Below are 26,735 nucleotides of genomic sequence, written 5' to 3'. Positions count from 1 at the left end.
TTCAAGCTGCAGCGCAGACTCATCCCGTGGGTTTACCCCCCCCGTGTCCTGCCCCTTGGCACTGCTGCCCCAGGAGCTTCTCTGCCCTTTTCCAAGCTGCTGCTGACGTTTCCCAGGTGCAGGCGCCCCCAAAGCAGCTCCCTGGGGGGAGCGGCGCTGCCAGCGCAGAAATCCACCGGGCTGCAAATCACCTTTATGAGCGGGGAGAGAAAAAAAAATATTAAAAAAATTGAATTAACCTCAAAAAAAAAAAAAAAAGAAAGCAGACGGAATACGGGGCTGGCTGTATTTACTTTCACACTTTAATTCAATAAAAACCTCGACTTTAATTCACCTGAATGGGCTCCAAGGTTTCCAGCGGGCTGGAAGCAGGGGTCCCCAGCACAGGGGAGCTTCGCTGGGCGCGGGGCCGGCTCCGGGCTCCTGCTTTGCTGCTCGCCGCCTCTTTGTTCCTTTAGAGAAGGAAGACAAAAAGGAAAAACCCCCAGAACCCACACCTTTCTGCTTTATTGACTTTTCAGTGACAGGGCTCCTGCAAGGGGCACACTTCAAAGCCGCTTGAGTGATTGTGTGCTAAAACAAATGCCCAGAGCAAACAGGCTGTGACATGGGGAAGCCGGGTGCTGTTTGCTCTGCTGGCGCTGGCTCTGCTGGGGGTGTTTTGTGTGGTTCTGAAACCAAAGGTGGGCCCTGGGGCACCTATCCCTATCCCTAATCCCAATCCCTAATCCCAATCCCTATCCCTAAACCCAATCCCTAGCTCTCTCTCTGTCTCCTTCCCCATCCTCATCCCTTTCCCCACCCCCAGCCTATTCCCCGTCTCCTTCCCATTCCCTTCTCCTCCCCTTCCTCTCCCCGTCCCCATCCCCGTCCCTTCTCCTCCCCCAGCCCCATCCCATCTCCATTCCCCTCCTTATCCCCAACCCATCTCCAAGGCTGCAAACCCGGGGACGTGACCGATGGCTTCTGTCCCTGCAGGCCGATGCTTTCCTTCTTTTTTTGCTCCTCAGAGCAAGCGCCGCGGTCCTGTGCCTGGCCCCCAGCCCCCCCCCCAGCCCTGGCTTCTCCCCCAAAATAATAAGAAAAAAATTAAAAGAGGCAAAGCAGCGGGGCACTGCCGGGATCACTGCCCCCTCCTCCTGCTTCCCAGCCAGCTCCCTGCCTTGAGACGTGGCCAAGGTAATTCACGTCAAAACGCAGACAGGGCTGGGAGTCTGAGTGGAAAGGACTTTGTTTTGGTTTGTTTTTTTTTTTTTAATTGAATTTTTTTAATTGCTTTTACCCCGAGCATCCCTGGGCCGGTTCTGGCAGGGCCCGGCAGCTGCGCTGAGCGCCGCCGCCTTCTCCCAGGAAATGAGGAGCCGCGTGTGAGCACAAAGGGACTTGAGAATTGTTTGGGTCTTCTTTGGGAAACTCGACACAGCTGAAAAGTTCCCGGTTTTGTGACAGCTCCTCGGCCCCCCAGCTGGGGATTCGGGGTGCAGAGCATCCCTGTGGTGCTGCCCAAACCCCTCAGAAACCCCAATCCCCAGGGGTCAGAGTGACGGCTCCCCGAGGAGCGTTGATTAGGGCCGGAAGATGCTCAGAAGTGCTTAATGGGGCGGAAACCGGCAGCCCCCTGCACCTCCACCTCCCGTAACAAGGCCCTGGGGGTGCCGGGACCCCCCCGTGGCTGCCCCGGGACCCCGCGGCCGGCGGGGGGCTTCCCGCCCCGTGAAAGCTCTGCGTAAAAGGCCCTATTGTCAAGCTGAGGAACTAAGAAATAAAACAGGACCGAATTGTGCTGAGGAGCCTTCGCCGGCTCATATTTTTCCTACGGAGCGGGCCGGGCGGCGGGGGCCCCGCAGGACGCGGCGCGGGCGCCTTAATGCTGCATTCAGCAGCGCTGGCCCCATAAAGTCCCCTTGTAGGGCCCAGCGGGGCCGCGATGAATGGGGCCCTGTGGCCGTGCCGGGAGGTCTGGGGGTGGCAGAGAGCACGGCCCCGCTGCGGGGCTCCCCGTTCCTGATGGGGATGGGGAATAAAAACCTAGGGGAGGGCTCGTCTCAGGCAGGAGGTGGCGTCCAGTGACATCCCCATCGGGCTGGGACTGGAGGAAGCTGCTGAAGGTGCCGTTCTTACGAGTTTTTAAACCCCAGTGACATTTCTCTAGGCAATGCAGTGAGGAAGATGAACGGCTCGCCCCAGCAGGGCATCAGCTGCTCGCTGCCCACAGCAAATCCCAGCCCGGGGACACGGTGCCCCTAAACCCCACCCTGTGCCCCCATCCCAACCCTGTCCCCATAACATGCCCCCAGGGTGAGCCGAGGACACGCTGGCAGCCCGAAATAGCCACCCTATTTCCTGTCCTTTTAACATTTGCTTAAAGAAAACCAATTTCCTTCGGTCTTTGGGCAGCAGCACGCGAAGCACCGCGCGGCCCCTGCCCACGGGGAGCACCCAGCCCCACAGCCATGGGGACAGCGCTGGGAGAGCGCAGGGGACTCGGTCCTGCCCAGCACCAACCTGCTGCAAGGGGGCAGGAGCAGCTCAGCACCACGCAGGGAGCACTCCCTGCTTCGTTAGCAAGTAATTAATGGCATAACGCCCCCCTCCCAGCCCCTTCCAGGCCTCTGCTCAGCCCCGGGTTTAGAAGCTGGGCTTAAATAGTGAGGACTGGGATTTACTCAGCTGTCCTGAGGCAAGCATCAGCCCCTCAGCAGCTCCATCCCCCCCCACACCCCCCCAGCCCCTCTCCCTTCCCGGCCGACCATCCCGACCCGCTGCAGACCGTCCTTTCCCGGCAGCAGGCTTTGCAGAGCAGCGGCTTTATGATGTGTCTGGGGGCGGGCGGGCGTTTAATAACAGCCCAGGAGCTTGGCCGCGGGAGCAGAACAAAGGCAGCTTTGTGCCCGTGCCCACCGCAGGTGCCGGAGAGGCTTGGGCTGACTCCTGGGGGCGTTGGTGCAAGCCCCCGGGGAGCTCGGCCCAACACCGGCCCGGGGAAGCGGTGCCTGAAGCAGTGCCCGGGATGTTTCGGGGTGAAGGGGTCGATAAGGATCCACTGTTGTTCTTCCAGACATTGTCCTCTCAAAGAACACACCGAGGATGGATGAAGTACAAGCTGTTTTACAGCCCCCGGGGGGCTGCAGGGATTGCTCATGCAACTGCTGGGGCAGGGCTGAGCCATCTCTGTGCGGGACAGCGCAGGGCCTGGGGCTCCACCAGCTGCTGGAGGGACGGAGACAGGTAGGGCCGTGCCAGGAGATTGATTGATAAAGGATAAATCCCGTGTCCCCCCCCCGTGGTGCTCACCAGGAGATGAATTTTAATCAGCTGCTGCAAACCCCGAACGCGCCGCAGCCGATGCAGGCGTGGGCTGTGAATAAGGAGAGCCACCAACGCAGCGCCGCCGTGGGGAGGGATCTGTTTATTTTAAGATACACTTTGTTTCCGAAGAAGGGTATTTTAGCAGCCTGCAACAGAAACGTGAACCAGACGGTTAACCTGCCCGCTCGGCCTTGGCCAGCCTTGCCGATGCTCACACAAGTTTCTCGGGATAAAAATTAAAAAAAAAAAAAAGGTCCAAAATCCAAACTGTACAACAGCTTTTTACAGGGCGCTTGGCCAGGCTCACTTTTTACACTGCTGTACAAGCTCGGGGTAACGAAGTGCAGTTGTGTTCGGAGCCAACGCGCCATCCGAGGCCGCTAATGAAGATAAAATAAAAGCTGCAGTGAGCGGAAGCTGAACAGATACACAGGCAAATTAAGCTTATTGTGTTCCTGATACTCCAGAGTGCATTTACCAAGAGAAAGAGGAGCAGAACAAAGCCAGCTTGTAAGCCTTCCTGGTCACAGGGCTCCCTTCTTGACACATCAGGAAGCATCTGTCAAACCGAGCGGCTTTGCTTTGTATCAGCTCCGTCTCACAATTGACTTCGCAACAGTGCAATTAAACAGCTCACTGACTGAGGTTGTGCAACGTTAGTGGCTGAGAGATTAATTTTCGGATCTCTCGCAGTAACACCACACCGCAATAGCTCGGAGGAACCAGCGAAGCACCGGCCAGCCAAAGCGTATCGCCGGGTCCTGCACCTGGACGTCCCTGCACAGCGGTCAGGGCAGGGGCTCTGCCTGGAGCAGCCTCTGATAAACGTGCAGGGATGCGGGCAGCAGCCCCGCAGCACAGGGCTGGCAGCAGGCACGGCTCGGGAGCAGGGCGAGTGGGGCACTGCCACGTGCTGGGGCTCCCAGGCCAGAGCCCGCTGTAGTAAAGGAGCTCTCCTGGCTGACAACACGCACCGTGAAAAAAAGCAGCAGCAGCAGCCAGGGCATGCTGAGGGGGAGGAGGGAACTTAAAACAGGGAGAAGGAAGCTGAGAATAAAGGGCATGAGCAGAAGAGCAGCCACCGCCACCTCCTGCTCGCAGGGCAGCGTGTGGCAGGTGGATGCAGAGTGCCCACGGCCCGGCCTCACGCCGGGGCTGTCAGTCTCCAAAATCCCCAACGGGGCTCCAGCCACCGAAAATCCACAGAGCTGGTTAGCAGCACAACACAGGCACGCTCCCCACACCCCTGCCATCCCCTCCCTGTGCGGGGCCATGCCCCGGAGTCCAGCCGTGCCCAGAGCAGGACGCGTCCATCCTTCTTCCTCGGTCCTTGGCTCCCTCGCCTCGAGCACTACCTCCGCTTTCGCATGCAGGTTTCGAGCCTCCCCAGCTCTTCGTAGGCCTGGTAGAAAATGTTGAAGTCTCTGGAGCTCCAGCCCCGCCAGACAGCCAGGCACCACTCTGTGTTTTCGTTCTCGAAGCAGCACACGACGGTGTCCTTCGCTATCAGGGCAGCATCCACCAGCGTCCTGGGGAACCAAGAGCAGAGAACGGCATCAGCGCGGGGAGCTCTGCTGAGGCAGCTCCCGGCTCGTAATCTGGGAGGCTCTGGCTCACGGGCTTCCCTTTCCAGCTACTGAATCTCCTTTTGTAAGCTGCAAACCCTTGGGAAAGGAGAGCGCAGCAAGGAAAGGGATCAAGAGGCTTCAGAGCCTCCTAGTGCATCCCCTGATCACGCCATGGGGACTGAAGCTGGCCCTGCAGGCACCCAGAAGGAGCTGGCAGGCAGAAGATGGTGCTTGTGGCCTCGCAGGGTTCAAAGGACAGGAGTCCTGCCCTATTTGGGCTCTTTCCACCACTCCAATAGCAGATGGGGGAAGACCAGCCCCAAAACATCCCCCAGAAAGGCCCCCAGACCTCGGCAGGGAGCGCTGGCCACGAGGGCTGCGTGGCATCCTTAGCAGCTGGTTTTTATCACAAACCACCCTAAAAAGCCATCTCCCTTCCCGTCCCCGCTCCGTGCAGGGCTGGGGCTGGCTCTGGGTCACCCATAAAACTCCCCACGCCCAAGTGAGTAACGGGCTCGGAGGAGGCAGGCAGGATCCTGCGCTCATCCCGCTGCTGCGGGGTGACTCAGCGGGCTCCACACTTCATTTTTTCCCCTATTTCTTTTCAGGAACCGAGCGAAGCAAAAACCCAGCTAGCCGTCACCGATAGCTGAGTGCTGCCTAACCGATAGAGACACTCGATTAGCGAGCAGAGGGAAGGGCAGCAGCGCTTTGATCTCACGCCGTGTTTACCCAGCGGTAATAAATGGTCATTTATAATCCTTAGCACTGCTTAACCTCCATTTGTTTGGACATAAATAGTACAATCCTCGCCCGGTATTTAAGTGATCAGCAGGAACCCTCCCATCTCTCCAGCAGCTATTTATTTACTTGGACGCTGGCTTGCTGCATGAAACATTTCACATTAATGTATGGAGCTGCTCCCCCCCTGTGCTCCGGGAGCCTTCCCCCGGCCCGGCCCTGCCGGCAGCACAAAGGTGCTCATTTAGAGCCAGGACTTCAACCTGAGCCACGTGAATGAAGGCACAGACGAGCACCACGCTCTGCATAAATACTCTGCTTGTTCTTAACGCGGGGCCCGGGCCTGCCAAGCTCCAGCCAGCTCCTGCCAGGTGCCGGAGCCCTCCGAGCACCGGGCAGGATCAGACCGACACTGCTGGCCTGACACCGGGGACAAATCGCTGCTGCTGTCACCTTACGGGGTGCTTGGTGGCTGTGGCGTTTGGAGCACTCCAGCCTGTGGGGTTTTGGATGGTGCTGGAAGGAGAAAAGAAGCTCCCGAGAGCCCCTGGAGGGTGCAGAGCCACCCTCTGCCACCCTCAGTCCCCCCGTGCCCCTGGGAGCTGGTGTGGAAGGCGCCGTCCCAGCCGGCCTCACCCGTAGGGAGCCAGTTCCCCAGCCTTCAGCACAGCAATCACTCTGCCCCGCTGGGTGCCGGATTCCTTCTCCAGTCCGATCACGATGATATCCCCTCCTCTCCTGGAAGAGAAACAAGGAGATTGTACCTGCACCCTGCAGTGGGGACCGCTGGCAGCCAAGGAAAACCCACGTTAGGTGTCCATCCCCTGCCACAACCCCTCCCGTAGCTATATGGCCTTCTATAGGAAAGGGGGTGCTGTGATATGACCAAGTGTGATCCCAAATCTACCATGAGAGCCCCTGTGACTGGTAAAATCCCATTTCTGGTGATTTCAACCAGCTCAACAGGAGGCAGTGGGAGCTGCCAGAGCTGTGTCTGAGCGAGGGAGCTGCCTGCTGCTCTTTGTTTCCTCAGTAGCCAGGGAGACGGGGTGCTGAGCCTCACCACCCACTTTTCCAAGCTGCTGAAATCAGTCTCACGAGACATTAGATGTGACCATTCTGCCCAACGCCAAATTTCTTTTAAAAAGAGTAAAAAAATTGATGTACCGTAGTACTGGGAATGTAATTTCTCAATGGTACCGAGGTTTTCTGGGCAGGTGAATCACACCGGGCATGCCACAGCTCCTGAATCAGCTGGAGCTCATCTCTCACCCAGGGATTTGGCTCAAGTTGCTCTGGTAGGTGACCCACTTACCTGGGGATCCATATGAGGTCTTTCACTGCAAGAACCTTGACAGCTTGAAGATGCCGTGCGCTGTCGCCTGCAGGCATCGCGTCGTGATCCGGGGAGGGCTTCAGTTCATGGAATTTGTCAGGCTCCTCAAAATCCGTGGAGAGCAGCGCGCTGGAGGAGCTCGTGGGTGAGCTGGGCAGGCTGGAGGGGCACCGGGCGAGCCTGGTAGGGGGCGAGGAGGAGTAGGAAGACATGGAGCAATAGTCTGTGAGGGAGTCCTGGTGGTTCAAAATCTGGGTGCCAACCTCCGGGCTGTAGATAATGCTCATGTCCGCCAGCGAGTTTCCCTCCAGGCCTTTGGGGTTGATGGGTGCGGTGGCTGGGATGACGGCGGAGGGCTGCTGGATGGTGAACATGTCTCGGAGGGGGCTGCAGTCCCCGCAGAAGTAGCGGGCGCAGAGCTGGTAGGTGGTGACGTGGTACATGACCAGGAAGTTGCTCTTCTCGTCCAGGCACCACACCACCTCCTCCCCGTGGCACTCGGAGTTGCAGGCGATGGACGTGATCACCGACGGCGGGCTGAAGGGCTCCAGCCTCCTGCTGATCTCCATGGTGGAGCAGTCTATGATGAGGATGCCGGGGCCGTTGCTGTACCACACCTCCGCCCCGCTGCTGGTGATCTCCATGGCCTTCACGGGGTAGGGGTTCTGCCGGGCATCGTCATCGGGAATGTTGAACTTGGACCTGTTGGCCGTGTGGGAGCACAGGTAGGAGCAGGTGTCTGCTGGGATGCCCTGGGCGACCGAAAACACCGCCACCAGGCCATCCGACAGGCCGGCCAGCACCACGTAGGAGTTCTGCAAGAAAGAGTCGGCAGGTTGTCTCTCTGGGTTCTTTACCTCCTCCCAACACAAAACCTTTCCATCCCAGAGGCTCTGGCTGCCTCTCACCAGCCGATGAGTACAGGAGTAACTTACCCCAAATCACTCGGCGATAACAGCAACATAAAAAGAAGTCATTACATGGAAGCTGCTGCAGAGCCACACTCCTCTCACCCAGTATTACCTCTCTCTTTATTGGCAAGGGAGGATAGACGGGCCTGGCAGCCAGCCCCGAAGGTTAACAAATTCAAGCTGGAACATGTTCAGAGACAGCCATCACGATCCCAGGAATCCAGCTGTAGAAACCCGGCTCACATCCAGAGAGGAGTGAAGCACAGTGAAGCTATTGCTATCAGGCTAGGTAGGAGAGGAATGGAAGAAATGCAGGAGGAAATGGAGAGAGAGGGACACAACCCAACGAGAGCATGGAGTGATTGCATCTGATGTCTGCTGCCCCGACAGCAGCTCACGGACATCCCAGCGGAGGGCACAGAAGCAGCAGCAGCTCAGCAAAGCGGCTGCTGAGTGCTGGGAACAGTTCTGTAGGTTGCTAAAAACCTGCCCCCGACTACAGATGTGTTCACTGCAGGAGCTGAGGCCAGCACTGAGCTCCGGTATGCTGTGTCCTGTGGACGGGGGGCTGTCGAGAAGGCCACAGCTCACTGCAGCTCCAGCTCCCCGCAGCAGTGCAAGGGGCTGTTAAACAGACAGGGAAATGGCTCTCCTGGGAATTAACTCCCCATGACCTTGGGTCCATACCAGAAACTCCCCATCTGTGCAGCAGATAAAACAATGCCTACCTCAAAGGCCTTTATTTCCTCCCCAGGGAGCAATAACTTCTAAAAAAAGACTTTTTGCCCAGGGCTTTTGCGCGGATACAAAGCAAAGCGAACAGAACCGAACGACGCGGCGCTGCTGGCTGACCCGACACAGCCTCATCCCTCCACAGCCTCATCGTGGCCAAAAGCTCTGCCTCCTGGCATGCCCGGGGCTCCAGCAATGCTGCCTGCCTCTGCGAGGTGGGACAGGGACCTGGCGTCACCCCTTGCTGCTCAAAAATCAAGGAAAGCTCGTGCCCTTCCAGGGATCCTGGTTGTGCCAGCCCTGTGAGATAGCTCTCAGGCTGCTTAGGTCCAAAGGGGCCAAAATCAGCATGTTGAGCTGCTCTCAGCTATCGAGGGGCAGATAGCACAGGGATAAGTATTAATTTAATTGATAGGACTGTTTGCAAGGCTCGTTAAGAGCCTTGGAGTAAACCCCACTATCTGCACACAAAGTGTGAGTAAAGCCATCGGTGTGCTGAGCCCATATGACTAATCCGAATCACGGCAGAACTTCCCTGTAATGGGAAAAACTCGAGAAGACAGTGGAAAGTTGTGAAATGGGACTTGGACTTCAACTCAGTCCAGTCCCAATTCTCTAACAACTAATTAAAAGAAACCCAAGTGGCCTGCAGTGCTCGGTGCCACGGCCCTGCTGCCATGTGGATCTGGTGTGAAGGCTCCTGGAGATGCCAGGAGGTTGCATCAATAGGTTGGAACATGGCACAGTGCTTTGCACAAGCTGGGCTTTGGATTTCTTATTTTTTTTTCCTTTGGAAAGGAGTTTGATTATTTAAACCAGAACAAAACAAAGCACAACAGCCCACATTTCTCTGGTGGAAAAGGTCCAACTTTTCAGTCCAAAGGACCCTGCATACCGAGTATTTCTTACTAAAAATGGAAAATTTAAATTGAAATGGGAACATGTGAAATTGAAAGGTTGAATTTCATTGTTTTAATGACCAGAAAATTGTTGCTGAGTTTCATTATCAGGCGCACTGCAAGAGGGTGAGGAGTTCCGTGATGCTGTGGCTGTGCTGCTTCAAGGGCTTACGCTGGCTCTGCTAAACATACTGTGGGTTTGCCGACCTGGACTGCTCCTCGTGTGACACAGAATAGTGTTTGGCTTCAGAGTTCTCTGTAATTTTGTCTCACTTGCTTTGAAAATGCTGAATTATCCAAGCATAGTCTTCAAAAAAAATATGTATTTCCTTGATTAGTGTCAGCTCCTGTAAAAGAATCACGATTCCCTCTGGATTTGATAGGCCAAAGCCCCCCTGCACTGAGAAAGCAACACTGCAACCGGGCAGAACTGCACCAGTTATACCCACTGAGCTTTACTGCTTGTACCAACCATGCCAAATTTTAGCCTGTCTAGACTACGGTGGGAGCAAATCTGAAAGATGTTTTATGCTTTGGGCACTTATAACTCCGTAGACTTGGCTGTCAGGATTTTTTAATCCACTATTACCACCTCTTTGTTTAGGAAAGGAGGAGTAAGAGCTCAAAATCCTGAGAAATGCCCTCTACCTGCCATCCCTCGCCTGACGAGGACAAGGAGGTGACCCATTTCACAGAAGAGTGCCCCTGGGTGCTACGGACCCACCAGACTTCGTTAGGTGCTGGTGAGGCAAAAGCTCTCCCCATCGGGGTATTACAACAGCGACCAAACGCAGGCAGGGCGGCAGGCTCCAGAAACCTTAAGTAACTTTCTCAGAATTCATTTTCAACATTCGAGCCCCACGAGGAGCCAAGAAAAACACGCAGCAACAAAACTGCATTTGAAGTCTCCGTCTTGCCAGAAGCCCCACTGTGCCAGCGAGGCAGGCCTCCGAGCAGGGCTGTGACGGGATGTGACGGGCAGCACAGAAGATGAGCTGGCTCCAGACGTCCCGTCCTCAGAGCCGAGGACAGTGCGAGGCTCAGAGCCGCAGTGAGCAGGTTAAAATAAAAAAAAAAAAAAAAAAAAGCAGCCCCCAGCTCCATGGCCTCGGTCACCTCCTCCCTTCTTCCCCGCGGGGTCTGGCACTGCTGGCACCGAAGGCCGCAGCAGGCCGCAGCCTTTAAATGCAGCTTTTGTTTTCGTGTGCTCCAGGTTTCTGCAGGAGGCCAGAGACTCGCACCCATTCACATCCCTCTCTCCTTCAGCACTGCTTTGTGAGAGTGCTGCAAAACCATTTAGAAAGCAACGTTTCGGTCTTTTTAACCTGTTTGTGTGCTTGCTGGTTTTTCTGAAAGGGAGCGCGCTGAAAACTTTATTGTTTTGTCAGAAAGGACGATACTGGTGACAGAAACCATGCAACAAAAAAGCTTAAATTGTACAAGACTTTTCCTTGGCGGGTGAGTTTTGGATTCTGGGCCCCTCTCTGCTGCTTTTAAATTTCCATGATGCTTCCTTTGGATGAGAAACCAAGTTTTGGAAACTGTTTCTTTTGGATCAGCCTTCCCAAGGCAGTCATAAAGAATTCCCCTTCCCAGCAACATCCCTCGGCGATTCTCTGACTGCAAGTTACCTCACATCTCATCAGCTAAAGTCTTTCTTCCCAGGGAAATGTGAGCAATTCTCTTCTCCACTGGACAATAATTACCATGTGATAACTCTGATACAACTCGCTGGGCCATACAGTAAGTTTGACAAGTGTAAGCTTTCCACTTAGCTTTTTGGGAAGAACTGGCTGTGTTGAAAAATGGTTTAGTTTCTTGCCAACCTGGTCTGCACATCCCCATGGCTGCTGCTCTGGCTAGTTCACTGCCAAATTCATTCATAGAAAGGAGAGAGGAAAAAGTAAGTCCAATAAACTGAGAAGGAGTGCGCCGAAGGGATGTGGATTTCTGGAAGGTTGGGTAGGGTCGGGGGAGGAAGGGAGGTGTCTAGACTCAATATTACTATTGTAGGGCCTGGCATTATTTATGACATTTTCTAGGCAAGCCACAAACTGAAAATAGAAACCAGGAGACATAAAGCCACTCGTAACCCCTGAGGAATGGCTTTGCAAGCTGTGTGACAGTGGAAAAGCTGAAAGTGAAAGACTCCTTCGACTGTCCTGGACAAAACCTTAGACAGCACGAAAAAGAAATTTGCCCTGCACAAGAGAAATGAAACTCCACAGTGAAGAAACGCTACAGGTTTGGGAGCCAAAGAAAGCCGACAGACATAGCCTCCCGGTGGGTGAAATTCATCCCTCTGCCAACTTTAGATCTATGCCCTCCTTGAGTCCTACTTACACCATGTTTGGAAGTTGAGTGGTACACCTTACACTAACCATCTGCCTTGGCCTCAGTCTGCAGCAGGCTAAGCAAATGAGCCAGAAATGGACAACAATGCAGAACGGACACATGCTATAAAGCAGCTTCACTGTCGCTCTGAGAACTGCTCCATATTGAGCTTTTAGACTCCTAACAGTACACTGGCATTTGCAAAAACTACACAGCTACCAATAACGTTGGAATATAATTATATGTTTTCACTCAAGGTGGCTGTAGGCAAACCGGAGGTAATTTAGCCCCAAACCAGTTTTTATACATCTCCCAAGACTTGCCCACAATAGGCAGTAATGTCAGATTTCGCTTGCCAGTAATTGGATGTTATCATTTCCAGAACCAGAGAGATAGTATACAGCTTTTGTTATTACCCATAGGTGGCAGTTCTTGGACTGCATTTATTATTGAAATGTTCCCATTCAAAACTGGAAAGAGAAAAAAAAAAGTGTGGCTGGGCCTAGATAATATTTAAAGATGACTGTGCACACAAACAACAGCATGCACACATGCCAAGGAAATAGTGAGCGCAACAGCTAAGCTACACCCGAGCCCTCTGTTAACAGCTAACAAATCTCTATACTAATTATTAGTTCACGTCCCCTCTACTTTGCTTGATCGGCCTAAACCTTGTCTTGCAGTGATGTGGAAACACAGCTGGAAAACTTCCTTGTGGAGGAATTTGATCTATTTTGACTATTTTCCCAGCAGGCTTGGAAGTGCCAGCTCCGGTCCCCGACTCAGGTTCATGCCCACGCCTGTGTCTCTTGCTCTGCTGGCAGAGGCACAAGGACCTGGAAACCTTCTCCTCCCACTGCCAAAACATTCCTAGACATTGCGAAGTCCTTCAATGCTGGCTAGTGACAAGTGGCACAAACTCTGGCAGCTTGGCCCAGAAGCAGGCAGACGTGTCTCACTAAAGTTCACTTTCCAAGTAAGAGCTGGGTTCCTCCTTACCTTTTTGACAACAGGCATTACCAGGAAGCAGCTCACAGTAGCAGGAGTGTCTAAATCTTTTTGTGGAGCCTTTAGAGGACACATGCCTTGCAATCCGTACACTGAAATCTTCTGGTCCTGTGAAAAAGCACATAAAATCCAATAAATTTCAACCACCTTTCATGCTGTTAACATTTCGTATCTGGACAAGATCAAATTGGTTCCAAAAACAGTTCTTATTTGTGTTTCTTGATATCCAAAGCTTGGGTTTCTCTTTGTTTTCTCTGGAGACTGCCTGCCTTGTCTGTGGGTAGAAACTGGGTACTGCCTTCCCCTGAACGAGCTGTGGGCACCATCCACGAGCAACCAAAATCACCACTACAGGTGTTTTATCACCACATCTCTAACAGAATTTGACAACTCTGCACAGAACACGTCAGGACAACTGAAACACTTTTTGTGTTATTTTGCATTAATCTGTCAATTCAAGTAAAGCCAATATTACACTGTAGGTGGACTTACACCTGCTTTACACCTCTTGTGTCCACTAAATGGAAATAGAACACCTGGTTTGGGGAATATCAACACATTTAATTTTGATCAAAAAGGTGGACATAAAATGCTTCAAGATTTCCGATTTACACTTTGTCCATATTTCTTGTTATGGAAAAAATAGGAATATTTGAACTTTGCCTCAATTTGTGAGGACAGAAAATATCAAATATCTTATTCTCCTACATGGAAGAAAGATCAATACTCTCATTCAGTTCCAGCATCTATACTACAGCTGAGTGAATTAACCAGCACAAACTACTTATTTAGCAAGTGTGGCCTTTTCCTCTCTCTCTGAAACTGAGCTTCAGGAACATTTCAATGTGTTTCAACTATTTTTTATTTGTTTTTTGTCAAATGATTGTGTCAGAACTGGCTGAGACTTAACACAGCCCTTTTGGATGGGCAGACAGGGGCTCTGAGAGATAAATCAGCCATGCTCCCTCACTCTTATCTTTTCAGTCTGAGTTTTCCAGGGTGAATACGAAACTCGGGTACCCATTTCCCACCAACTTTCAAATCCCTCAGGCCTCATTCAAAACCCCACCCTTAACACATGGTTTCTTTCACTGTTTCCCTTTATCACTTACAGATAAGGACATTTCCCAGATGAAACCCCTCAGCACAGATATGCTACAACCTGGATAGCTTCATCTCAGGCAGCAGAGGTTCCCACGACCGCTTTGAACACCAGGAGACGTGATTTTGATCTAGGTGTCAGCTAAACAACTGGCAGAAACGATACACCAGGGAACAGCAGACATGAAGTCATACTGCTCATCTGAGGTGCCCGTTGTCTCAAACACTCTTAGCTTTACCAATTTAATAGGCTCTTCATTTGTCTTTTCTAATGATGCTCCTCGTGAGCAGGGCACTGAAGTGCAGGACATGCTTACCTCTGTGGCAGCCCACAGGGCATTTTGAAATTTTAGCTGGCAGCACAGCCTCATTCCTGGGCAGCTCATCCTCTCCACTTCTATGACTCCTTTCTCTGGATTCACCACCGTGTAGTTTCTGAAAAGAGAAAATCATTTGCTACTGCCAGCAGCCAGCCTGCAGTCTGCTACAGGATGGTACTCAGCACTTTTAGCCAACCCATAACGTGATGTGGACAGTGCTACAAGGCTCCCCACCCCTCCAAAAGGTCGTCATAAGGGAAGAGAAATACAGATGTGCCACATCTCTTCCTCAGGGGACAGATGCGTGATTGCTGCAGTGAAGATTTAACTCAGCTATCTGACTTTGCACTGAAATGGATTAGGAGCACTTCCATGGTCTGTTACTATAATTCAGCTGCGAGACAACTAGCTCCAGCTGAATAGCAGTAATTAATAGCTGGGAGGTCTGAGCCTTTCTTGCCCATTAAGATTCTCAAGAGAGTATGTGTTCTTTCTCCAAGTCCACTGCCTCAGTATTATCTTGCTTCATTACTTATTCTAGTACATAAACAGAAGACGACGCCTCTTCCACATAAGAGCAAAGACCTGTAATCTGATAACAACATTTATAAATATGACTAATTAATATTTTTGGAACTACAAGGATTTTTTTTGTTTTGTCTTGGGCTCGGTGAAGGGTTTGGGTGTTTCAACAACAACTGGATATTCACAATCACATCTGCGAGCCCAGATGTTTCACCAACTGTGGCACAAGCAATTACACATCCTGAAATCTGTCATATAGAAGTAATTTGTTATTCAGCAGTCTCCAGCAATTGGATTGTCCAGTCAGGAAGCAGATTCACTGAGATATATTGCTGTGAATATTTGGACAGCATCCATGTATTCAAAATACATCTGCGAGTGCCGTGTGTCCCACCAGTTACATCAGGAATAGCTACACTGGCTGCGCTGAGCGACTGACCAAGCACTGCAAACAGCAAAGCAAATAGTTCACGAACAAATCCCGTACCTTTCCCACTAGGTTAATGCTTACAAATAATGAATACCTGAATACACAATTCAGATCAGTTTGTGAATGTTTCCAAATAAAATGGGGACTATAAAAATCCGTAACATCCATAAAAATAAACCTAACTAGCTACGGGTCACATGTGGCTGAGCAAAATGCCATCATCTCAGTCACAATTTAATAACATTTAAAGCACATGCCTATTCAGTGTAGCACACATTTTACGGGAAGTATACACTTGGATGCACACACAGCTTCAGGCATGTGGCTAACTCCTGATGATTTCAATAGGGTTTAAGCATGTGCTTAATTGCTTTGGAGAACAGAGATGGAGCTGCAGTCTCAATTAGGAAAGGTTTAGTGTTAAATGGCCTCATTAGGAAAGGCAGAACACGTCTGTTCTCATGTGCAAATGCTTCATCCTGTGTGTATGAATCATTACACTGCCCTAATCTTCTCCTCATATTAACTGAAGCAGAGTTAAGCTCATTAAATATCCTTTATAAAGCAACCACTGTTCCCAATTAAAAGAGTTTGGGAAAACAGTGTTCAATGTATCCTTGACATTCACCCAAATTCACTTTCACCTTCCTTACCTCCCTCCCAGAGGCATTAGTGAAGACACTGAAGGATTTTTACTATAATAAGAAAAAAGGGAAAAAAATGACTAATATGAGCCATCTAACCTGGTGTCTTCCTTTCCATCCCAGAACACCACAGTGTATTCCTGTCCTTGGGAGCAGAAGAAGGAGGACTGCTTCCCACATGACAGCAGGTACATAAATGTTGCAAAGGTAGGGTCTTTCATCCGTCCTACAACAGAAATGGCCAGTGGACGCTGCGTGGAAAGGAAAAGAGACAGACATGCATCACACAGGCAGCTGAGGCCCTGATGAAATAACAATCGTAATAGTCATTATTTATTGAAGCTAGAGAGTCAAGAAATAGGACTTCTTTCATAAAAGTTCCTGCTATGTATTCAAGTCTGCACCAAATCCTCCTTACGAATCCCACCTCATTCATTCTTAGCATCCCTCTGTATCCCAGACACTGACACCAAATATCTTCTGTATTTCCATGTTTTGGTCCATGTTTCTCTTACACGTTTTATTCATGAATTTCTTCAGACATAAGAACTTTGGAAGCTGACCCAATCTCACGACAGAGTCTAGCTGTTTGTGAGTCACGCCAACCTTTGTTTGAAGGACAGGAGCTCTGAAATGCCAACTTAATTAACAAGAAATATAATGCAGCAAAATCCTTTTTTCATACTTTAAACCCTTTTCTTATCCCCTCATACTGCCTTTTATAATCTCAGGGTTTTTGAAGTCTTTGTAGTTACAGTCACAGCATGATACTGTAGCTGCTTCTAGAAATTATGGGTAATGTCTTGCCCGAGTGAAATCAATAGCTTAACTGCCATTGACGTCAAGGGACCTTCATGTCACCCCAGATGTCTAAGGCCACCAATCTGCCATTGTTTCATTCATAAAACTCTCATTTAATTTAGTAGAAGTTCTGGGTCAAATCAGCAGGAGGGGTAAATAGGCAACCGAGCTGTTCTGCTGTACCAAGACAGAACCCTGCTCTCCTCTGTGAAGAGGCCTGCCAGAGCCCTGCAGCTACATGATCAGAGAACACTGGTGCTGAGGCTTGTCTTGTACCTTTTCTGGCTTAGTGTCCCAACACTCCATCATGAGCGCCTGCATCCTATATAGTTGCACCTCTTCTGGCTGACCAAGAACAGGACGAATCCCTTTAGACAGCTTCTTTGCAATCTGGAGCTGGTGTTGTCCTAGCACAGGCCGCTGACCCGACAGTAGCTCGTACAGGACCATCCCGTATGAGAACATGTCAACCTAGAGGCAGCAACAGAGAGAAAAGGGCAAACCTCTCTTGGTGAGTGGAGAGAAAAGCAAGAAAGACCACGGTGGGAAAGCCTGTCACGCAGGGGCTGCCCCAATAGATATGCCAGATTTACCTTCTCATCGTAGACTATCCGAGGCCTGATCTCTGGGGCCTGATAGCCTGGTGTGCCTTCCACGCCAAGTGCTCCTTCATGGAACGACTGCCGGGAGATTCCGTAGTCAGAGAGTTTGATGTTGATGTGCTCTTTGACATCCAGCGACCACACCAAGATGTTGTCTGACTTCAGGTCGCAGAAGATGATGTTCTTCTTATGCAGGTAGGCAAGGCCTGTCACAATCTGATACGCTATTTTGTGCGTCAGCATGTGCCCCAGTGGCACAAAGGAAGACCCTGTCACAAAGGAACAGCCTGACTTCAGTTCTTGTAATTGTAATAGCTCCTTTTTTTCCCCATTTCTTTCTCTTTCAAACTCCAGAGCAGTAAGTAACCATTTAAAACATCACTCAGCGCCACAACTTGAAGTGACACTGTTCATGTTACTATACGCATCTGGCAGTTCCATTAGATTTTTTTAAAAGCCTTTCACTTTTAGACACCTGAATCTTCTGGTGAAAATTAGTGTTTGACTGCAAGTTGACACACAGCCAAGGTGCCAAGAGGGTCAGATGGCCTCAGCCTTTCTCAGAAGGAGTGTCATTCATTTGACAGTGAGAAAAACATAGTTACTAGCGAATTTAGAGCGCCAGACACTCATCTGCAGGGGCACCAACACAGACGACTCAGGCAGCATTGAAGTGAGATGCACTTCTTATTAATTTGCAGAGGAATTGAAAACCCAGGTCTCCAAAGAAGTTCTGAAAACCCTGAACATCAATTTTTACTAGGTTACCAAAGGTATAGTTTAAGAGCAATTCCATCCCTCCTACTTCCCCTAGTATGGAAAAAAAAAATCCCCTTCAGTAAATTAAGCAGTAGTTTCAGTGCTGTTTACCATTTGTCTCTACTGTGACTCGGGGAGTGAGCTCTCCCAGGGGGAGACCATGCTTTTACCTTTGGAGTTTTCAGATAAGACAGTGGTGAGGCTGCCCAGAGGAGCCAGCTCCAGTGCAAAGCAGAGTGGGTGGATGCTGATGCCAATGAGGGAGACGATGCAGGGATGTTGCAGAGAGTGGAGCATGCTGGCCTCCTGGCGAAACTCAGAGAAGTTCTTCATGGCGTCCATGGCTCTCAGGTGTTTCAGCATGGTATCTGGCAAGACAAACAAACCCCTTCTCACTCTCCAGCTAAGAAAGCATGTTAGGGACTTTTTGCAGGGTGTTACTCACAGAGCAAATGAAATCTCACGCTGTCCTTTTTCAAGTAACATTCTCTCAGTGTAGACATTATATAGAAGAACCTTCAGTGGAAGGAGTCTTCTCTACCCTTTCCTGCCTGCCCTGCCAGAAGAGGGACCCTTTGTGGTAATTGTCTTTCTGCCATGAGACACCCCAGGCTGCTCTTTCTGAAGGCTATCTGTCACTGGGACAGCAGCTGGCCTCTTCCACACCTCAGGGGTTCACTGCACCTTTCCCTGATAAAAATGAGGAAGTGAGGCACTTTCCCCATTTCTTCTGTTCATGGACTAAACCTCTGGTGGAAACCTGGGGTCAACACCCAGCATATGCAGTATGAGAGGCTGTCCCTGCCAGGAGGATCTGTCAGGTGGAGAAGAATTTCCAATTTCCTTTCTTGAGGTGCTGGTACAGAAGAGGTAAGACATGAAAAGGTAGAGACGTGCAAGTCCTTAGTGCAAACCCATGCAAATACACACTTCTCATTGCTAAATAGCTTGGGAACAGGAGATGAAGTCTCACCTTCCACCCCAATCAATGTCTCTGCCATGGCACCCTATGAGTTTCACCCAGTGACATGCAGATAAGAAGTTTTCTACAGTGCCAATGACCTTCTCTACATCTTACAGGTGCTTTCATGAAATACTTGTTAAGATGCATCCTCCTCCTCCATGAAAACACATCAATTTTTCTATGAATTTCGAAGCAGCATATAAACAGGTGCTGCCAGCACTTTGGAGAGCAAAGGCTCTTTGGTTTTAGCTTGTGATCACGGGCTGCAAGAGCTGATTCCCAATACTAATTTTGTGTACTGTACCTACAGCTGAAGTGGGAGAACCGTTGCATTTTTTTATCTGAAATCTCTTCACAGCCACTGGTTTTCCTTGGTATCGTGCCCGATATATAACGGTTCCACTTCCACCCTGGCCAAGAACGTTGTTTTCATTTTCACTGCATTCCAGTTTGCTATTTTCCAGGAACAGCCTGCCAAAGAGATATTGGGGCTTTTTAATTAAAAGAAAGGCTTCAAAGGCACTGTAAATTCACATATTTAATGCCAATTTCACAGATCCTTCATAGATTCTTATTTGCTGAGAGGAATGGGTCACCTCAGCTACCTTTGTCATCTTAAGGTACTCTGGCTCCTGTATGGCTCAACAGATTCATTGCAGAAAGAAGATAAAAGGCTTTTTACTGAGACAACTTATCCTGTGAGAATCAAACAGATCTGGAAAGCACATAAGCCCCTTTTGCAAGCAGATGACACAGGTGCAATATTTATAACATTTATCTGTATTAGCAATTTTTTTGCTTCATTTACCTCCAGTTCCTCTCCTCCCTGCTGAGGCAGGACAGGATGTTTACGAACAGCCCCACACTCTGAAACCTGATTATTCCAATCAGCTCGCTATTCCCAGGCTGTAATTCATCATTTCCCCACTCTTCCAGAGCCCACTTTTACAGCTGTTTGTACTTGAAACATCTCCGCTCACCTCACACCATTGAAATAAACCTATAGGAGAAAATGCCGCGAGGAGGCCATCGTGACTGGCCACTGAGTATTGGCCCAGAATGCCTATTAAAATGACTGTAAAAAAGGAACAGGGGTCACTGGGAGCAGAGAAAGCTCCAACAGCAGCTGACAGGACATCATTTGGTCTGGAGGCCTCACAGCTCTACACTGGAACCAAAGAGGTCTGATAAAGGTGACCTGAAAGGGACCCCAGCCTCTACCTGCTTTCAGATCATCTCTCGTTCCACTCTTGTTCTACATACTAAGAAATATGGGGTAAAAGATCAAACTCTTCTGGGAATGCAGGTAAGCAGCTAAATATTTGGCAATGCTGCTACAGATACGGAAGTGCTGTTCCAGCTGTTCAGGACTACCACACTACTACTCCAAAAATAACAGCTCTGAATCATGCAGAAGCCTCAACCCAATGTGAATTCTGTAGTGGTGTCTACATAAACTCACTCTCCTAAAGGCTCTTCAAACCTAAAGGTGATTTCAGTGCCAGTCTTGTGATGCAAGCAGCACTGCCTTTTGGGTTTGCCATATTAATGTCTCCTTTCTGGTTTATAACAGGGATCCCAGAAAAGCTCCAACTACAGAAGGCTCTAGCCAGAATACAGAACAACGCAGAACAGATGTGGTGTTAAAAAGGGACTGTCACATTGCACTGCAGTGATCTCCGAGGACCCTGTGAAGTGAATCAAAGAATCACAGAAAGATTTGGGTTGGAAGCGACCTTAAAACCATCTAGTTCCAACCCCTCTGTCACGGGCAGGGACATGTTCCTCTAGATCAGGCCGATCAAGATCCCATCCAACCTGACCTGGTTCCTCTAGCAGAGATGACTTAGGAAAACAAAACCAACTGAACTATATAGACACACTGAAATCTAACCAAAGGCGACCGAATAACATTACCTGGCAGGAAAATCTGTCATGAAAAGTTCTGGGACCAGCTCTTGGAGCGAAACGGGGATGTCAGGGTGGTTAGGACACGTGATGCAGTCCAGCTCGATGGCAGTTAGGACACAGTCCTCCATGTTAAAGTACTGTGCATCCTCCGCCTTCTCACCACAATCGTTCTCCTCCATCCTGGAAGCTGCACAGATGTGGCAGGGCACGTACTGCTCCATCAGCAACGTGCCATCGCTCTCAGTGGCTGTGAGTGCTTCAAACCAAGCAAACAAACAAAAAGTGACTCACAAATTGAGAAGGAGGAACAGTTCCTAGCACATTCAAATGTTTACAGTCATGGTTTGCAGGTAATGCACAGGCTTGCAAAGAAAACATATTCAGGACCAGTAGAAATGTGAAGTATACGAATAAAGAATTAGAGAGAGCTTCCTACTTGCTGGATGTCTGCGTGTGAACTGTTTATAGGGATCACAGCATATCATAAAGGGCATGACCATGCAGCAGAAGAATGGCAGCTGTGAGGCTGCCCGTGAGCCCCAGCCCCTGCAAGCTGCCAGATGGCTTTGGGTGGGGAGCAGGCATGGGAATGGGAATGGGAAGGGGCTGGGAGGCACGACACGCTGCGCTCAGCCTGGGAGCTTCAGATGCAGGCTGGGAGGAAGCACTCAGCTGCAGCACCAAAGTTAGGAACACAGTCACAGCGGGCTCCCTCATGAGCAATGCTTTCAGCCCCTCTGGGGGAAACTGAGATCCTACCAAGGCAGAGCCTCAGTGAGGCTTCCACCTCTCCCACTGACTACAGAGGGATTTTGTGGTGACAGCTTCTGTTACATGCCTACAATTAGGCAGGGTGAATCCGGGCCGTAGCCTTTGAAGTCATGACTTTTCTCAAGCTTCAGTGATTAATACTATCATTATTTTAATCTAAAGGCAAATAAAATTTTCTTTTATCTTCATAACATGCAGAACATGGTTATGTGAGAGTGCACAACTGTTTCCTCAAGAGAACTTCCAATTAAGAGATTTGGCACCGTTTTCTAAACCAGTGTGTGACCAATGTGGGATGACAAAAAATACTTCAGATTTTGTTTTGGTTTTAAACAAAGTGTATTGGGGTTGCAAACAGCCCGCTGGGTAACAGCAGGGTCTGTGCTGATCACAGGAAAAACAACTGCTGGAATCAAGGAAGTTACCTTGGCACAGAATCCTAGGTATCATATTCACTCATGCCTCTCACATCACAATTTTGTAAATTACAGGCTGTTAGAAATGGTGGGTAAAATGCTGATCCCAGCTGATGCCAAAATGAGTTTTGGCATTGAGGGACAGTACCAAGTAGTTTGGGCAAAATCCTGCCTCTGCTGTGAGTACAGGAAGTCTCTCAGACTCCTCTGGAAGCAGGTCCTGTTTCAACTGTAATGTTTCACCTGTGATTGATGAGATGAAAGACACAATGTCTAGACCAAGGTTTGTTGGCAAAGAATCTCAATCTGTCTGCAGGTTATCAGCTTTTCTCAAACTTTATTGGCTTGAGACTGTCAGAGCCTGAGGGTTCTTAATTTAATGCACAATATTGTGCACCTGGAGAGCTCTGTCAAAAAACCTTCTGTTAAACAGACATAATACTGCATAGAAAATTACAGCACTTCTCTTACCAGGAAACCACTGGTCTATCAAAGAGTTGACATGATCTGTGATGAACGCCATCGCTGAAAAGTCTCTCACTTCTGACTGGCAAATGATTTTAATTCCTCCACTTTTTTTCTTTTTCCAGTTCACATCAGAAGACTCCACACTGCACAAGAAAGCCAAAAAACAGACAAATGAAACTTTTGTGAAGTATCAGTGTCAACAAACTTTTTTTCTCCTAGGAAACCTGAGTTACAAAATAACATGTAGCTCACAAGTAATCAAAATAAAACTCAATCTAGCTTTGAAAATGATTTTCAATTCAGTCTATTCTTCAAATGCCTTTGAGAAGAGAGGTCTTGCACAGAAATGCTGATTCCTCACAATGGATAAATGCTACAGAAGGTCTGGCCCAGAGAAAACTCTGGCCTCAGTGAACCAAGTATAATGTAGAGTTTTGACAGAAATGCTCCATCCAGAATGATGGAGGGTTAGGATTTTTCCAATGCCTCATGATAATAATAATTAAAATATCCCCCAAACGTCCAAAAAATGTTTGAAAGGAATGGATAGAATAATTCTTGTACAATTCCCACAAAAAGGACAAGTAATAAAAAAAAAAAGCATCTTTGTATTAAAGAACTTTAATTTTTTGAAGCACGGAACCTAGGAAGATGCAGTACGACCACAACCACGTTCTAGAATTTAGGGTTCTAGCCCATGATTTGCAACATCTGAATCCAAGTGTCTGTTCGTCTGCAGACTGCCTAAACAAACTCAGGAAAGTCACTATGTCCTTCTGGTCTCCAATGACGTAACAGCACCAATGGTTCCTCCCTGTCTTGCCAGGGAATGGAAGAATAAATGCATCTTCAGCTAGTGCAGAGATTAAAGTTTTTATGTGGCCGCCAACTCTCTGCATTTCTGAAAGAATATGGGTGGCAGGGTCTCTCCAGGCTCGCAGCCAGCAGCCACTCTACCGTGGCCAGCTTAAACCCATTCCCTGTAGTCCCTGTCACATGCACACTGATAGCACTGAAGCACCTCTACCCATATGGACTGCTGCCATACAGTGGTGAGGTTTTAGGATTCCATGGAAAATTCATTGACTTAAGGAAATTTTTGCACGTGACAATGCATGATTTTACCTAGCAAAGAGTTCTGCTCTGAATATCACTTTCTGTTTTCAGACCTCTTTAAATTTGTGGCTGCAATAACACATAAGCTGACATTTTCAGAACTGCCAAACAGTCACTTACTCATCATTGTTGTCACCAGTTGTTACCAGATGAGTTATGGCTATTAGAAGAGCCTCCTCTTCTACTGATGAGTGAGCATATACAATGAGTCAGGCCCATTCATCTCCATTCAGATGATGTGCTTCACACACTCTATTAGTTCCCTTGTAACGCATGCTGCATTACAAACACAAATTACCTAAGATAGCCTCCATCAAAGGTAACGAACAGACCTTCCTGCCAGTAAACAGTTTGCTTCCTTTTGACTCGGAAGGTGCTGCATCGATTTCTTTGAGTGCCTGTGAAGCTGTAGATGGCCACCTTTTTGTTTCTTGTCTTGGTGTCCTTCTTGTTTTCAAAAAGCTGAAACAAGCAAAAAAAAAAAAAAAGCATGATAATTGTTACATCACCAAAATTTCTCAGGAAAACATTGCTTTAATCAAGCAGTAAGGTGACTTTTCTTTTTTGGCTTTCACAGATGCTATCATAACTTTTCCATACAGAGCGACCTGCATTCATAAAAAAAAATTGCAACAGAATGAAAATACACACAGTAAAAGTTGGTTTTGCAGCCATCGAAACATTTCTATGCCACTCAAAAGAAAGAATTTCATGTTAGCAAACAGCTGTTAATTCTATAATCATGACATTTGTTACATGAATTCTGTATTTGCAGAAGTCTTATAAACTTCAAGAAGAGCTTAAATGCTTTAGTGAATGATCAAGTCTGTCCTCAATGTAGAGAGTCAGCTTTTCCACCTGTTTCAGTGGGAGGCAGATGGCTTTCCTCCAAGGTATTTCAAACCAGTACTTAGAGCAAAAGGTATTTTTGTTTTTAAACCAAAGCATTAATCTGCAGAACTCCACTGTACTACTCATTGTCCTTATGCTTAGTTGTCTGCAGACTGGTGAGATGCCTTTCCATTCACTTCACTGCAGATTGGGTGAGGTCCCTAGTAATGGGGCGTTAAGGTTATATAGTGTCGGTGAGGATGTAAGCAAGGGGTTGCCAAGACAGCCCTTTAAAACAGGCAAAATTATTAAATGGGTTCAGAAACCTGGAACTCGGAGGACCTTCCAAAAACAAGTATCATGTTTTCCATGTTCTGGACATCAGGGACAGAACACAATGTAAATGGATGGCTGTAAAGAAGACACCATGGTAGTAGTAAAAATACTCTGTAGGTATTTGTCATGGTTTCCAGCAGAGCTGTGTTTTCAGATATAAACAGTTGTAAAAAATTGTCAATACCTACAAAATTCACTTAGCTTTCAGAACCTTACAAAGACTACTTTAATGATATGCACATTACTCGCACTAATAGGGTGCCTCCGTGCATTCATTATCCCTTTAAGACATGAGTTGTGTAATTTGTTTCTCATTTAAACCCTTACAGATTCAGATAGCTGACTTGATGGAGATATTCCAGATCTCCACTGGCAAGTGAAAGCAGAGTCTGACCCAGTGGAATCGTCATGGACGAGAGCTGCAGGCAGAAGTCCAATTACTTGTAATTGGAAGATGGTGGGGGTACTGAGTCCTTCCAGGGAATCGTGCTATAAAGAGACAGTGGAAAAGGCAGGGTTTTTTCCCAGTGTTAATTTGTTGTTCTAAATGACACCTACCATAAAACCAGTTTCAGATTTTGATTGCAGATTGCATTTCTGTTTACTCAATAATTTTATTGAAGTCTGTGACCAAATCACACTGGATGTGCAGAAACAAGCAACTTAACACTGAACGCTAACTTCAGCTGTCTCCTTTTGCTTGCAGAGAGATACAGTAACCTACCTGGAGGTCCATCTCTGCCAGGCTAATTAGCATTCGTGCTATGAATCTTTGCCAAAAGCCAACTGGGACAAAACTCATCTTGAAGACCCTTTGGACTGTGTTTGTAGTCTGGTGGCAGAACCCGTGGATATCTAATGCTGGCTTGGTAGGAAGCAGATGAGGGAGGAGGTACCTGAAACAAATCAAATTCAACAGCTCAAATTTTAGCTACAGCTTGTAACAGTGAGTACATTGTTACTGGATAATAAGGCAATTCAGTCTCCAAAGAGATTTTTAATGGCACAGCCTACTGCATATAAAAAAGCTTTTAGACTAAAGGCACTGCAGCAATACATGAAGTTCATTTACACTATGGAAGTAAGCAGAGGCAAAATAGACATGACATAATTCAGCCAGGGCTATTGGACAGGGCTAAAATTGATGTAATCAGCAGGACATTTGTGTAATCACAAATTAAATGTGTTAAAATATAGGAGTCATTAGAACAGCTGTGATGTTGAGACTCATTCAGACTTGGTATCTTTACTACTGTGCTCCGGTAGTAAACAGAGAATTACAGCTGTGCTGCTAGGTGGAACAGGAGATAAATGCAAAAACAACATACAGCAGCTCAGCCTCTGTAAGCCCAGAAGGTGGGAGGTGGCAACGAGACATTTATGGGCTGCAGGGACTGGACTGCTCTGGCTCTCATCCTAGTCCCAAGAATTAGAGCATTTTATGCGTCACCATGACAGTGCTTCCTGCTGTACCACGCTGCAGCTGATGGACTCCCTGACACGTCCCTGACAAACTCCTACAAGCAAGAGCTCACTGTGCCAGGCTGATGCCAGCAGCCTCGTTCCACCTCCTCCTGCGGGCAGGTTTTAGGTCCAGCAGTGGATCTTTTCCCAAGTGTGGGAGGAGACTCAGTGCTACCAGAGTCCAACTCATCCGAAGTAACAGCTACGCTGGGGTAGAGGCCCACAAAGTTTTCAAATTATTTTCAGACCTCTCAGTAAGCACAGAATATTCATTTGTGCTGATCTTCAGTATTTGGGAAGCTAAAAACTTTTGGAAGACTAAAACTGTTTTGAGAACTATGAGCTTATGGCTTTCAATACCTGCCAATAAATCCCTTAGCAGTGATACTCTTCTGCACCAAATACGTTCCAAGATGCTTACACGATCAAAAATCGGTC

General features: G+C 48.6%; 1 protein-coding gene across 1 annotated transcript in view; it reads right to left on the bottom strand.

Annotated features, from left to right (window-relative positions):
• Positions 1-3,396: 3,396 nt before the first annotated feature.
• The window catches only part of LRRK1 (leucine rich repeat kinase 1), a 75,149-nt gene continuing 51,810 nt past the window's right edge, over positions 3,397-26,735 (bottom strand). The window contains exons 21-34 of the mRNA XM_084293640.1: positions 25,558-25,729; positions 23,965-24,128; positions 22,554-22,693; positions 20,902-21,151; positions 19,289-19,455; positions 18,191-18,388; positions 17,253-17,530; positions 16,936-17,130; positions 15,958-16,109; positions 14,257-14,374; positions 12,830-12,946; positions 6,934-7,769; positions 6,255-6,356; positions 3,397-4,838 (exon numbers count right to left, since the gene is read on the bottom strand). Of these exons, the coding sequence (XP_084149766.1) occupies positions 4,661-4,838; positions 6,255-6,356; positions 6,934-7,769; positions 12,830-12,946; positions 14,257-14,374; positions 15,958-16,109; positions 16,936-17,130; positions 17,253-17,530; positions 18,191-18,388; positions 19,289-19,455; positions 20,902-21,151; positions 22,554-22,693; positions 23,965-24,128; positions 25,558-25,729 (3,067 nt within the window). The 3' untranslated portion in view covers positions 3,397-4,660. The remainder of the gene's footprint in view (positions 4,839-6,254; positions 6,357-6,933; positions 7,770-12,829; positions 12,947-14,256; positions 14,375-15,957; positions 16,110-16,935; positions 17,131-17,252; positions 17,531-18,190; positions 18,389-19,288; positions 19,456-20,901; positions 21,152-22,553; positions 22,694-23,964; positions 24,129-25,557; positions 25,730-26,735) is intronic.

This window comes from Netta rufina (assembly GCF_964035555.1).
Source record: "Netta rufina genome assembly, chromosome: 11".
Lineage (NCBI taxonomy): Eukaryota > Metazoa > Chordata > Aves > Anseriformes > Anatidae > Netta > Netta rufina.
The sequence above is the reverse complement of the archived record's forward strand: the minus strand, read 5'-3'. Positions and strand labels throughout refer to the sequence as shown.